The sequence below is a fragment of the Lagenorhynchus albirostris genome, chromosome 15 (assembly GCF_949774975.1).
Source record: "Lagenorhynchus albirostris chromosome 15, mLagAlb1.1, whole genome shotgun sequence".
In the NCBI taxonomy this organism is placed as follows: Eukaryota; Metazoa; Chordata; class Mammalia; order Artiodactyla; family Delphinidae; genus Lagenorhynchus; species Lagenorhynchus albirostris.
The window spans coordinates 82,033,966-82,048,151 of NC_083109.1; the positions used below are offsets into that span (position 1 = coordinate 82,033,966).

The following is a 14,186-nucleotide window of genomic DNA, read 5'->3' on the forward strand; positions in this document are numbered from 1 at the left end:
GGCAAGAATGCAGAGGAGCATTGCTGGTAGGTACATGAAATGCTACAGCCACTCTGGAAAAGAGTTTGGTAGTTTCTTATAAAACTGAACATGTAATTTCTTTATCACTCAGCAATTATACTCTAGGATAGCTATCCCAGAGAAATGAAAACTTCTGTTCACATAAATACCTGTATACAAATGTCCATAGTAGTTTATTTGTAATAGCCAAAAATTGGAGTTAGCTCAGGTGTCCTTCAAAGGATGATTGGTTAAACAAACGGTGATACATCCATACTGTAGAACACTCCATAGTAATAAAAAGGAGGGAACTATTGATACATGTAACTACCTGGATGACCCTCCAGGGAATTATGCTGCATGAGAAAAAACTATCCCTGAAGATTACATTCTATATGATTCCATTTAGGTAACGTTCTAAAATTGACAACATTTAAAAATGGAGGACAGGGGCTTCCCTGGTGGCGCAGTGGTTGGGAGTCCGCCTGCTGATGCGGGGGACGCGGGTTCGTGCCCCGGTCCGGGAGGATCCCACGTGCCGCGGAGCGGCTGGGCCTGAGAGCCATGGCCGCTGGGCCTGCGCGTCCGGAGCCTGTGCTCCGCAACGGGAGAGGCCACAGCAGTGAGAGGCCCGCGTACCGCAAAAAAAAAAAAAAAAAAAAAAAAAAAAATGGAGGACAGATTACTGGTTACCAGGTGTTGAGAGTGGGACAAAAGGTGTGGGTACAAAAGGGCAACATGAGGGATCCATGTGGCATTGGAACTGTTCAGTATTTTGACCATGGTGGTGGATACTTGAACCTACACATGTTAAAACTGTATAAAATTTAACACACACACACACACACACACACATCAGTATAAGTAAAACTGGGAAAATCTAAATATCACTGGATTTTATCAATGTCAGTACGCTGGTTGTGATATTATATTGAATACTACGAGTTTGCAAAATGTTACCATCAGGGGAAACTGGCAAAGTGTCCAAAGGATCTCTCTGTATTATTTCTTACAACTGCATGTGAATCTACAATTATCTCAATAAAAATTTCAATTAGAAAAAACAAGTAAAAAACCTTACCAATGACAATAATGTACTAAGACTTGCATCAAGTTTAGGTTGTAATTTAGAGAAAGATCCTAAAGGCTTCTGGGCGTAAAAGAATAAATAAATGTGCTAATTAAACATGATTTTATACACCCTGTTGTTTTAAAAATCTGATGTTTAGGTGAAAAGTAAAAGAATACTAGATGCCAGATCTACGAAAGACCTTAAAGTCCAGTCTGATCTAGCCACTGGCCTCAGAGGCAACAGCTCAGGTCCAGACGTGTCCTCAAGAGGCTTTTTTTTTTTTTTTTTTTGCGGTACGCGGGCCTCTCACTGTTGTGGCCTCTCCCGCTGCGGAGCACAGGCTCCGGACGCGCAGGCTCAGCGGCCATGGCTCACGGGTCCAGCCGCTCCGCGGCATGTGGGATCTTTCCGGACCGGGGCACGAACCCGTGTCCCCTGCATCGGCAGGCGGACTCTCAACCACTGCGCCACCAAGGAAGCCCCAAGAGGCATTTTTTATAGCTGTCTGTACTCCCACAAGGGATCCTCTGCACAGTATTCCAAACAGATTTCCCTAGGGTAATAGAACTTGCAGGTTTTGGAGCAAAGGCTAGCACATGCATTTTACATGTACTAATAAGAACTACCATTTACCGAGTGCCTGCTGTATTAGACTGCTAAATCTACACCCAAGATTTAATTTAAGCCTCATGATAACTTTGAGTGAGCGGTATTTTTATCTCCATTTTACAGATGAGCAAAGTGAGACTTGGAGATTTAATTAACTTGCTCTGGCACCAGCTGGTAATAGGATGAAGCTAGGGTAAATTGTAGGTCTGTGTGGATTATAGCTGCCCTCTTTTCAGCATACCCACTGCCTTCAAAAGGAGCTACTGCTCTGCAGAACACATACATATTGGATATTCCCAATGCTATTTGCTTGGTCGTTGCCTTTAGGTTAGGAGTTCTTAATCTAGGGGCGATGGGAACGTACAGGATATACAAATTGGCTTCAGGAGATCATGAACCCACTGAAATGGGATGCAAAATTTGGTGTGTATTTGCCCATATGAAATTTTCTGGAGAAAGGTTCCATTGCTGCCGTCAGATTCCCAAGAGGTTTGGGACTCAAAAAGAGGTTAAGAACTGCTGCAGCTAGATCCAAAGAGATTTTTTCCCCGGCTGGAAAACCTTTCAAATGCCCAATAACACTGACTCAGGGAAGTGATACATCTGGGGCAATAAAATCAGCTACTAAATCCTACACAGAAAAGCAGGGTCAAAACTACATTTTGTAAAGTCATTGCAAAGAGGATACTTGCAGAGACACTGAATTCCATCTCTGCCTCAGCAGAATTGTTTGACATTTCCCATCTATTTGTTCCAGATATCTTTAGTATAGTCATCCCTCCCTATCTGTGGATGATTGGTTCCAGGACCTCCTGCAGATACCAAAATTTTCAGATGCTCAAGGCCCTTATACAAAATGACGTAGTATTTGCATATAACCTACGCATATCCTCCGGTATACTTTATTTATTTATTTTTTTTGCGGTACACTGGCCTCTCACTGTTGTGGCCTCTCCCATTGCGGAGCACAGGCTCCGGACGCGCAGGCTCAGCAGCCATGGCTCACGGGCCCAGCCGCTCCGCGGCATGTGGGATCCTCCCGGACTGGGGCACGAACCCCCGTCCCCTGCATCGGCAGGTGGACTCCCAACCACTGCGCCACCAGGGAAGCCCTTTATTTATTTTTTAACATGTTTATTGGAGTATAATTGCTTTACAATGGTGTGTTAGTTTCTGCTTTATAACAAAGTGAATCAGCTATACATATACATATATCCCCATATCTCCTCCCTCTTGCGTCTCCCTCCCACCCTCCCTATCCCACCCCTCTGAGTGGTCACAAAGCACCGAGCTGATCTCCCTGGGCTATGTGGCTGCTTCCCACTAGCTATCTGTTTTACATTTGGTAGTGTATATATGTCCATGCCACTCTCTCACTTCGTCCCAGCTTCCCCTTCCCCTTCCCTATGTCCTCAAGTCCATTCTCTATGTCTGTGTCTTTATTCCTGTCCTGCCCCTTGGTTCTTCAGAACTAATTTTTTTTTTTTTTGGATTCCATATATATGTGTTAGCTTACGGTATTTGTTTTTCCCTTTCTGACTTACTTCACTCTGTATGACAGACTCTAGGTCCATCCACCTCACTACAAATAACTCAATTTCGTTTCTTTTTATGGCTGAGTAATATTCCATTGTATATATGTACCACATCTTCTTTATCCATTCATCTGTCGATGGACACTTAGGTTGCTTCCATGTCCTGGCTATTGTAAATAGAGCTGCAGTGAACATTGTGGTACATGACTCTTTTTGAATTATGGTTTTCTCAGGGTATATGCCCAGTAGTGGGATTGCTGGGTCATACGGTAGTTCTATTTTTAGTTTTTTAAGGAACCTCCATACTGTTCTCCGTAGTGGCTGTATCAATTTACATTCCCACCAACAGTGCAAGAGGGTTCCCTTCTCTCCACACCCTCTCCAGCATTTATTGTTTGTAGATTTTTTGATGATGGCCATTCTGACTGGTGTGAGGTGATACCTCATTGTACTCCTGTATATTTTAAATCATCTCTAGATTACTTATAACACCAAATACAATGTAAATGCTATGTAAATAGTTGCTGGTGCAGAGGAGTTTTGGTTTGGGGAACTTTCTGGAATTTTTCTTTCCAAGTATTTTCGATCAGAGATTGGTTGAATCCACAGATGCAGAACCCGTGGATACAGAGGGCTGACAGAATTTTTGACACATCTGATACAGAATGAAAGGGTATCAAGGTACATCTTAAATTCAGTATAAGGGCTTGCCTACAGCCTTAACACAAAATTGTGGGTGATAATTTTTTTTTTTGTGGTACGCGGGCCTCTCACTGTTGTGGCCTCTCCCCCTGCGGAGCACAGGCTCTGGACGCGCAGCGTCCATGGCTCATGGGACCAGCCGCTCCGCGGCATGTGGGATCTTCCCGGACCGGGGCACGAACCCGTGTCCCCTGCATTAGCAGGCGGACTCTCAACCATTGCGCCACCAGGGAAGCCCGGGTGATGATTTTTAAGTGGGCAAATATCTTTTATCATCTCTATCAACTTTTAATGGAGTAGGGTGTAAGGAGAGAAGATCCAGCAGCTACATGACTGCACTTACGCTGAAAACTGCGCTGGGAAATGCATTCACTTTCTTGCCTTTGCGCATGCTGTTCCCTCTGTCTATAATGCCCTTCCCCACCTCTTTGCCCAACAAACTTGAGCTTAAACTTGCCTCTAAAGCCCTAGATCAAGATCTTCTGTGACTCTTCTAAGCTATTCCCATCTCTCTCCTGCCAAGTAGAATGGTCCTATTCCTAGCCTCTGTGCACATCTCCATCACTGTATCATTATCAGTTCTTGTCTGCTTCATCCAACCAACAGAGCCTCGGAAGTGCTGGAGCTCTGACTTATTTATGTTCCTTGTCCCTAGCCATGTATTACTTGTTAATGATAAATGAAATGCAATCCAGTAACCTCCAGAAGTGGTCTGACTCAGCTGTTGAGGAAACAAGAAAAGGCCCAGACATCTAGGAAGGTAAGAAAACAATGAGGTTAAGAAATGAAAGGTTTTCAGGTAAGAAACAGCTGAGGTAAGAACAGGGGCCCACACTCAGGTAAGCAGAGAAAAAAAGACGTTTAGTCTGGTTTACAGAGAAGAGACTTCTTGAATATGCGAACAAAGCAGAGGGAAAAATACTGACCGGACTGAAAGAAGAATGGGGATTACTCGAGGCATTGCAGGCTCTAAATGGATTGATTCAGATCCAGGAACTCAGTGACAATCACCTCAAAGAGAAACAGAGCTGGATTCTGGATCTACTGCTCTGTTGACTCAACATAGTTTGTATTCTTGGATATTTCACTAGAATCAAAGTCTGAGCTGCAAGGGGCCATAGAAACGATCTAGGCCTGTCCTTTTATGTCACTGACTGAGGCTGGGAGAGGCAGCCTTGAATCCAGCCCAGGAGAGAGTCTTGAGCTCAGCCTGAGCAGGTGGACATGTCAAGGGGCTCCAGGAAGAGGGATCTATTCTGAAGACTGTGACCCCAAGACAGGTCTCTGGCTGCAAGGGATGGCTGCAAGGGCTCAGAGCCTGGTTTCCTTAGGACACAAACCAAAAACGGCATTCAAAGAATCAGGTAGTTGGTCAAAAACAAGACTGATAAACAAACCCAGCTTTTCCTCTCTATCAACACAGTATTTCCTCTCTGTAACGGGTTAACAAGCAGAGGAGTTTGTTTGCTGGAGAAAGCATAATGGGCTTTTAGTTCTACCCTGCGACTGTGGGAGAAGTGTTAACAGAAGGCAGGGAAACACAGGCCGTAAAGCTGCCTTTTTGCTTGGCTAAACTGTATGCAGATTGGATAATGACAAACATCTTATCTACCTCTTTATCCATCTCTCGCATCTTGTTTACCTTGTCCATATATGGCACTTTCTGCGATTCTGGCAACTTTGTTATGGGTCAATAGAGCGCACTAGTTGCCCAGAACACACCTAGGGGACTTTGTCTCTTTGAGAAGTCCCTCCCTTGAAATTACGTTGTCTAGACGCTCTTTACTAAAAGTAAATAAACTGGGATTGCATGCCTATTCGTGCAAAGTGCTTGGCGTAGTAACAGGCCACGGTTTCCTGTAAGCCCCCCTTCAACAGCTCTCAGGAGCTCGGAGCCTTGAGTGAGAGACCTGGAAAATCGATTCCGTTCTCTGAACCTCAACGTCCGCATCGGCAAACCGGTTCCCTTCGAGAATGTGGCGAAGACCAAAGGCGACCACGCGCTGGCCCAGCCGTCCCGCCCGCCTAGGTGTGTGCCCGGCACTCGCTCCCGGCCCCGCGGCTCTGCACACCGCGCCGGGTTCCGCGGGCCTCCGAAGCGCTCGGCCCCAGCACCCGACCTCCTCCTCCCGCCTCCTGGTCTGACGGGTGCCGGGAACCCGGCCACCGGCTCCGGACCCTTGGCGCCCTGGGCTGAGCGGGCGACGCAGCCGCGCGGCGCGCCCCGCCCAGACATCCCCGCGGGCGCGCGCACGCACGCAGGCGTGGGGGCTGCACGACCCGGGCGCGCGCAGGGCCGGGCCGGCACGACGGCGGGAGCGCGCGCGGCTCCGGGAGGCGGTGGCGGCGGCGGAAGCGGCGAGGGCGGCTGGCGTCCGGCTCTGAGGTGGTGGTGGCGGTGGCGGCGGCGGCGGCGGCGGCGGCGGCGGCTCCGGACTGGGCTCGGCTGGGAGCGAGCGAGGGTCGGGGGCGCCGGGTCGAGAGCCGATCCCCCGGCTCGACCATCCGCCAGCCGCCCGGACGCCTGGGCCGCGGAGTTCGTGTCCCGGCTCGGACCCCGGCGCCCAGCCCGGAGCCGTAACCTTGAGGCGGCGGCGGCGGGGCCGGGCCGGGCCGGGCCGGGGGGCGGCAGCGCTGGATCCGCGGCTGCCCGATCGTTGGCGGGAGATGTCGAATCCCGGGACGCGCAGGAACGGCTCCAGCATCAAGATCCGTCTGACAGGTACGGCCGGCGGGAGGCCCCCGCCGACACCCGGCGCCCACTCGCACCCCGCACGGCCCCTCATCAGCCCCGGAATTTCCCGCAGGGCGCCCTGGGGAAGTGGCCCTCCCCCACGCCGGCCGTTGTCCCAGGACCTGGTCGCCCCCCTCGGCGAGTGCCCCTCGCTGCTCCCTCCGGCCCCGCCCCCTCGCTTCTCCCCGGCCCCGCCCCCTCGCTTCTCACCCCCCCCACCCGCCCTCTCGCTTCCCTTCTTTCCCCCCCACCTGCCCTCTCCTCTCGCTTCCCCCCTCCTGGCCCCGCCCCCTCACTTCTCCCCTCTTGGACCCCCTCCGTCTCCCTCCCCTCCATTCCTCTCGTTCCCTTCCTTCTCCTTCTAGCCCCTCGCTTCTCCTCTCCTGGCCCCGCCCCCCGCTTCTCAACCCCTTCCTCCCTCAGGATTTCTTCCCTCTCCCCTCACCTGCCCCCTCTCTTTTCCCTCTCAGTCCCTCCCCTCGCTTCTCGCCACCTTCCCATTCTCTGGCTCTTCCCTATCTCTCCCCCCACCTGCCCCCTCGCTTCTCCCCTCCGGGCCTTGCCTCTCGTTTCTCCCTCCAGGTCTCTCCCCCAACCACCCACTGACTTCTCACCCCATCCCTCATCCGTTCTCTTGCTTTCCCCACCCCCCACTTGCCCCCTAGCTTCTCCCCTCCGGGCCCCGCCCCTTTCTTCTCTTCAGCCCCGCCCCCTCACTTTCCCCTAAACTCCGCCCCTCATTTTCTACCTAGTCCCGCCCCCGCTTATCTCCCAGCCCCGCCCCCTTGCCTGTCTGGCGGCCTCCACCCTTTCCTTCAGCCTCGAATTCCTGAATCCTATCTCGTAGCTTCTCCCAGTCCTGTTCTCACTTCCCCTCTGGTCCAGACCTCTTCAGTCTAGTCCACTTCCTTTCTCTCTCAGGCCAGGCCACTACCTACTCTTGACTGTGCTTCTTCAGTTCTTTCCTTTACCGTCACCCCTCTCCCACCCGCCAGCATCCTTGAAAAACCTCCCCCCCACCCCGCCGCCCGCACCCCACGCACACTCTGGAGGCTTTGGCAGCTGCACTAACGCAGACTCCTTGATTCACTCTCATTGAGTCTTCAATGAAATGCCCGTGTCTCCTAGGTGGCTCATAGTGCAACCTTCAAGGGTGAGCGCGAAGCTCTGCTCTGGGCATGCGACGTGGTGGTTCGGGTGTGTGTAGCTGCCAGCGGTGTCTGTCGGCTTGCCCCTCGCTAGCGGGCTCCAGAGATCCTGGACCAGTCTGCACTCTCATCTGCTCTTTCTCGCTCTCCCCATTCCTGCGGGTCTGCTGCCCCGTCTTCCGGTTTAAATTCACACCTGAGGCCAGATTGTAGTGTTACAAATACGGTTCTGCTGGGGGACTTTCCAAACGTGAATATTTCCCGCTCTGGAAAGGAAATAAGAAGTTCAGGCTAATCCCTGTTGGGGATTTTCCCCTGGATTTTTCTGTTCAGTGACTGGTCTGATGATGACTTAAAAGTCAGTCTGGTCAGATTCTTTGAAAAAGAGAATGATCATTTTGGACACTTTATGGCAAATGCATGGCCCTCAATTATTGGTGAAATCCCTGAAAACAGCAATGGGTGATTTTTTTTTTCAAACGAAAATTTCCTCTGAGAGTTTTTAGTTGTTGCATGATCCATTTTTTGTTTCAAGGAAGGGGAAATAGTTTTTTTTGTATAAAGATGTCAGATCAGGTTATGACCAGATAATAAAATCAGATCAATGATTTGGACCCAAACCCAGACTCTGGTTTTGTAAGTGACAAGTATATCCCAGGGATCTTTGTTTCTGGAGAAACATAATTCTTTATTCCAGGGCTGGTAGGAAACTCTCACTCACTATAGATACAGTATATACATTCTTATTTTTATGGTTACATAAAAGCCACGTTTTTGACTTTGTAATGCTTGTAAAACTTTAATTACTGACAACTTTCATTTGGTTCTCATTTACAGTGTAATCTATAATTGACATCAGATTAGTTTCAGTTTTCTTGTTAAAAGCAGAAGTAACTGATTTTGTGAGTTGGGGTAGAAATGTGATTAATGTTTTAGAAGGACTAGGTTTTAATTACAACGTTTGTGTCATGTGTATTTATATATTAATCAAGCCTAGTTGGCAGGTCTGGATGTAAGCCTTTTCCTCCTGTAGTGGAGGTTTTGTCCTTCCTCCCAAATTATTTTTGGACTCAGAAGTTTAGATGTCATAGATGCAGAAATGCTTTAAAGAGTTTTTGGATGGTGTTTGCTATCGCAGGATCAGGTGATGAGTGTTCTTTCCAAAACTCCTTTTCCCTTTCCCCCAGCTGACGTTACTCATGATCTAACGGGCTTTGTGAGTGTGGTCCTCCCTGCAGCAAGGTTGAGAATTTAGCGTTGATTGCAGACACACTTGATGCCAGTTGTCTGATGAACATTAATTACGTGGAAACGTCAGAACTAGATATTTTGTTGGCGGTAGAATAGGTTTTGGCCTCATCTTTGAGCTTGTCGGGGGGAGTTTGAAATCTCTGCACTTCTGGCGTCTTGGGAAGCCATCTTTCAAGAGGTGTGTACTTTTGTTACAGGTTTCAGAGTTTATTTCTCTGTGCGATATTTGAAAAAATGATTTTTTAAAACGAGGGCTGTTCTAACCAGTCAGCGAATACCACACAGGGCACAGTTCAATGGAAAGTATGAAGATGTTGGATTATGAAAGAGTATTTAGAACTTTGGTGTCCACAGTTGTATTAGGCGGTTGGTGGGCTTAGAATTAGGAGGCTTGATTCTGGTAAGATCAGCCATTAACTGCATGATATAGAACAAATTATTTAACCTTTCTGGGTTCTCAGTTTCCTAATATATAAAATGAGATTTCAACTCCATTATAACGTTCTTTCCTTCTCAAGGATATGTCAGTTTGTCTGCTGATTTATTCCAAATTACCGTTTGCTTATGCTTGCTTTTGTTAAGTCTCAGTCCTGATATTCAGAATTTGTGTTAAAACACAGCCCTCCTGTTTGATTTATGTCAAGCATTACTTTTGTGTATTGGTTACATTTATGATTTCTTTTTTTCCCCTTCCTCTGGAGCCCTTTCTGTTTTTGAAAACTATTGGGTCGTATGTTGCACTGCTTTGGAAAGCTGGCCTAAACTAGTAGAAGAATGTGTGAGTCTTTATATTGAAATGACTATGATTTTAATGAGTGTCTTTGTGGTATTTTAACAGGAAAATCATTTTAAAATGGTTTCAGTAGGTTTGGAGCATAATATGTACAAAATCAAGTGATCTTGGTTGAAGAGCATTATCTTGCAGACATTGTAGAGTCCCCTGGCAAATCAAACACTTTGGAAACATATTTTATTTTAAATTCAAGCAGGATTTGCAAAAACTTTGTTCTTACATGGTGCACATATGAATCCCAGATACATTATTTAGGTCACTTTGGTAAAAATGGAATTTTGAGCTCAGGGTTCCACAGTGCTCTTCAAACAAATCAAATTTTATTCTAATGTTAACCAGTTAGTTGAAATACCAAATGCCTAAACTTTTTCTTTGGTGCTTTTATGCCTTGAAATACTCTCATATTTCCTTGTGTTTTTATATTTTTTGGAGTGTTGACTGTATATTGGGAAGGGAGAAAAATTCTAATTCCAAGTAGAGAAGGGGAAACCTTCTTGATAGCCTATGGAAATAGAAACTATTTTTAGAGTTATAGCACATGTAATGTAAGGCTGACTTGTTTTTGGCATCCAGATGATCCAGCTTGGAGAGAAGTAGTTTGTAGTCATAACTGTTTATAACATTAATTGATCAATCACAGGTGACCTAATTGATTTGAAATAGGTTTTTCTTAAGAAAGATTAAGAAATCTGTGAAGATGTTGCCTGTGTCAATTTGTACCTGACTTATGTAAGGTGGGCAGAACTCTTGTTTTAACAACTGGAACTGTGATAAGAAGGAATAAGTCGTCACTAGTTACCCAACATTCACCCTCCACCTGAGTTTGCCTAACATTTTCCTTAGCATCGGCCTCAAGTTCATGCAGGTGCAGCCAAGGTACTTCTTTGAGCCGAATCATCTAAGGATGTGGGATGGGCTAGATCAAATGCTACTGCAAAACTTATACTGCAGTTGTACTTTAAAAGCAATAACCCTCTGCCAAGTACACGTTCTGGTATTGATTTTTTGGGGAAAATGTTTATTTGGCTGCTTGGGGTCTTAGTGGCAGCACACGCGGCATCGAGCACGGAGTCTTAACCACTGGACCACCAGGGAAGTCCCTCTCGTGTTGATTTTGTGATTTGGTCACATCTGTGCTGTCTTAAGAAAAACCTTCCCCCCCCCCTCAAATCCATTAAAAAAGAATCTTCTTGACCCACCTAACTGGCTTGAGAAATGAACTATTTCATATGCTCTATCTCTCTGTATTTTTCTAGTAGTTGTGATTTATCAAACTAGCATTTTTTATTTCAATCCTATTTCTTTGTCAGTTCAAAAACTCCTATTTTTGCAAACATGAAAGTTGTGTCTGAACTTCAGGTTTTTTCTTCTCTTCTGCAGATTTTCCTTTTCTGTTTGGTCACATTGGCCGGTTCTAATGTGGAACATTGGGTGACGGGGAGGGTCCTGGGGCCTGAGTCACTTGTGAAGAAGTATTTCCTCCTGAATTAAAAAAGAAAGAAAGACTGACCCATAATATTTCAACATCAGCTCACTGATCCAGTTCACTAGCCTGGCTGTTCTGTAACATGTTTGTGGGCACTGGTTAAAAGTTAAAATAGCTGAATCGTGCATTTTATTGAGTACTCAGAGCAAAAAGGAAGTTCAAAAAACCTTCTAAAATGGATGAAATAATTTGGTGCCTGTGCCATGCTCTGATTTTCTGGGTGAGAAACCCTAACATTTAGGATTCTCGAATCAATTTTTTGTTATTTCAAAACCATTTCAGTGACTAAATGTTTTTAAACAAAGAGTTAGTAAAAAATACGTGGGTTTGTTATGTTTGTTTTTTTGTCACCGAACAACTCAAATGACTAGTTTGCTTGTTTTGTAAGTGACTTTTATTGAGAGAAAGCCCCTCACTTAAATTGGCTTGTTGTCGCCGCATCTAGCTGCCCAAAGTCCCTACGGCCATTCTAGTTGAGAGCTGTCGAGCTCTCTCGAAAAAAAACCAAAAGCTCATAACCCTGTGAATCAGACATATCTTCTTTTTAAAATGTTAGAATTCCTGTTGTGTCTACAGATGAAATCGAATCCATTTAGATACTTAAACTAAGTGAAATGGTGTTTCCATATTTCTAGATTAAAGGGAAAAAAATCCTCTTATTGTCTTAAAACAAGGCTTAAATAATGTACAATCAGTGCGTCTGGTGATGGCCCCACTCTGTAATTCCAGCTGTGTTCACCTCCATTGCAGCTGAAAGGAATTCTAATTGGCTGAGGAATGTCGGCAGCATCATGTATCACAGAGAACGGACCTATTATGCTGGCTGCTGGGTGATGCATTTCAGATGTTTTAGGCTCCTGAGTCCAACTTGGAGGTTGCTTACAGGGAGTCTGGAAGAGAATGATGTGAAGCTGTAGCGGGGGTGAGGGGGTTGTAGAAGGCAGCCTGCTTTCTTCTTTGTACATTGGGCATCTGCTCAATTCTCTAAAGGCCTTGGTGCTTTCTTGTGGCTTAACCACCGGATTGGGACTCAGAAGGTCTGATTTTATTTCTAACTCCCAAAAGTGCCACAGTGAAGAAAGGGGGTGGGTGGAGTTATAATCTATTTGTGACTCAGTCTTCCTATCTGTAATGGGAAGTACCTGCCTTTTTATATCAGGCGAGGACTTGATATGGATTAAATATTTTGATGAGTAGTTTTGAATTATTTCTAGAGTAGACAGTGTAAATCCAAAGTCATAGATTCCTGTTATTTCTTATTCCTAAATAATCACATAAGTGCTAAAGCTAGTGATGTATTTGACACTGAAGAAAATCAATGGAATCTATTGATAAACATGGAAAAATAATACTCAAGAATGAACTGTTAAATTCTCTATGCATTCAGAAAGTTCCTTAGAGAAGTCACGAGCCAAAGCCAGCATCATTTTTTTTTTTTTCCTGCGGTACGCGGGCCTCTCACTGTTGTGGCCTCTCCCGTTGCGGAGCACAGGCTCCGGACGCGCAGGCTCAGCGGCCATGGCTCACGGGCCCAGCTGCTCCGCGGCATGTGGGATCTTCCCGGACCGGGGCACGAACCCGTGTTCCCTGCAACGGCAGGCGGACTCTCAACCACTGTGCCACCAGGGAAGCCCGAGCATCATTTTTAATTGTGAAACCTTGGAAGCATTCCCATTAAAATCAGGAGTAACAGGGATGTACACTGTTACAATTGTTATGAACCAGAGAAAGACATCAGAAAGCAAAATTCCTATTATTTGCAGGCAGTATGATTTTATATCTTTTAAAATCCAAAAGAAGCAGCTGAAAAAGTTATAAACCATAAAAAAAGTTTAGTAGTTGGATAGAAAATTTCTCCATGGAAAAATAAAATGGATAAAAATCGATAGCCAAAGACAAACTAGGAAAAACAATTTGTAATCTATATATTATGAAAGTCAAGCTTGTTTAATATATAAAGAGCTTTCACAATCAATTAGAAAAAGGCCAATAACCTATTTGGCAAAGGATGCGGACAAGTCACAGAAAAGAATGAAAATGGATTTCAAGCATGTGAAGACACTCAGCCCTATTCATTCCAAACAAAATACCAATTAAAACTAAGGGTGAGGAACTTCCCTGGTGGCTCAGTGGTTAAGAATCCACCTGCCAGTGCAGGGGACACAGGTTCGAGCCCTGGTCTGGGAATATCCCACATGCTGCGGAGCAACTAAGCCCGTGCACCACAACTACTGAGTCTACGCTCTAGAGCCCGCGAGCCACAACTACTGAGCCCGTGCACCACAACTACCAAAGCCCGCGCACCTAGAGTCCGTGCTTCAAAACAAGAGAAGCTACCGCAATGAGAAGCCCGTGCACCGCAACTAGAGAAAAGCCCGTGCGCAGCAGCGAAGACCGAACACAGCCAAAACAAACAAACAAAAAACAAAAAAACTAAGGGTGAAACAGTTTGTCATCTAGCAGATTGGCAGAGACTAGAGTTTGAAAATATGTCATGATGACAAAGGTGTGGAAAAGCAGAAACTTTTACACTGTTGGTTGAGAATATAAATTGGTACAATGTAGTAAGAAGGGCAGTCTGGTATCAGATAATAAATGTATACATCCTTTGATCTGACAATTTTGCCCTTAGGAATTTTTCTTACAGATATATTCACACACTTATGTAAAGGCTTATGTGCAAAGTCATTGTAGCACTGTTTGAAACTGTAAAAGACTGAAAACAAATATGCATTAATAGAGAACTAGTTAAATCAATTATGGTATATCCCCAGGGAGGTGTAGCTGTTTAAAAGAATAAGATAGTGCTTTGTGTTCTGATATGGAATATTCTCCAAGGTGTGTTATTGAGTGGGG

General features: G+C 45.8%; 2 protein-coding genes across 6 annotated transcripts in view; both read left to right on the plus strand.

Moving 5' to 3' along the window:
• Window positions 1–14,186, plus strand: part of KPNA7 (karyopherin subunit alpha 7) — a 141,589-nt gene that overhangs the window by 52,365 nt on the left and 75,038 nt on the right. The window lies entirely within an intron of this gene.
• SMURF1 (SMAD specific E3 ubiquitin protein ligase 1) overlaps window positions 6,366–14,186 on the plus strand; it is a 109,891-nt gene continuing 102,070 nt past the window's right edge. For both annotated transcript variants that reach the window (XM_060124361.1, XM_060124362.1), the window contains exon 1: window positions 6,366–6,640. In XM_060124361.1, coding sequence (XP_059980344.1) covers window positions 6,586–6,640 — 55 coding nt within the window. In that variant the 5' untranslated portion in view covers window positions 6,366–6,585. The remainder of the gene's footprint in view (window positions 6,641–14,186) is intronic.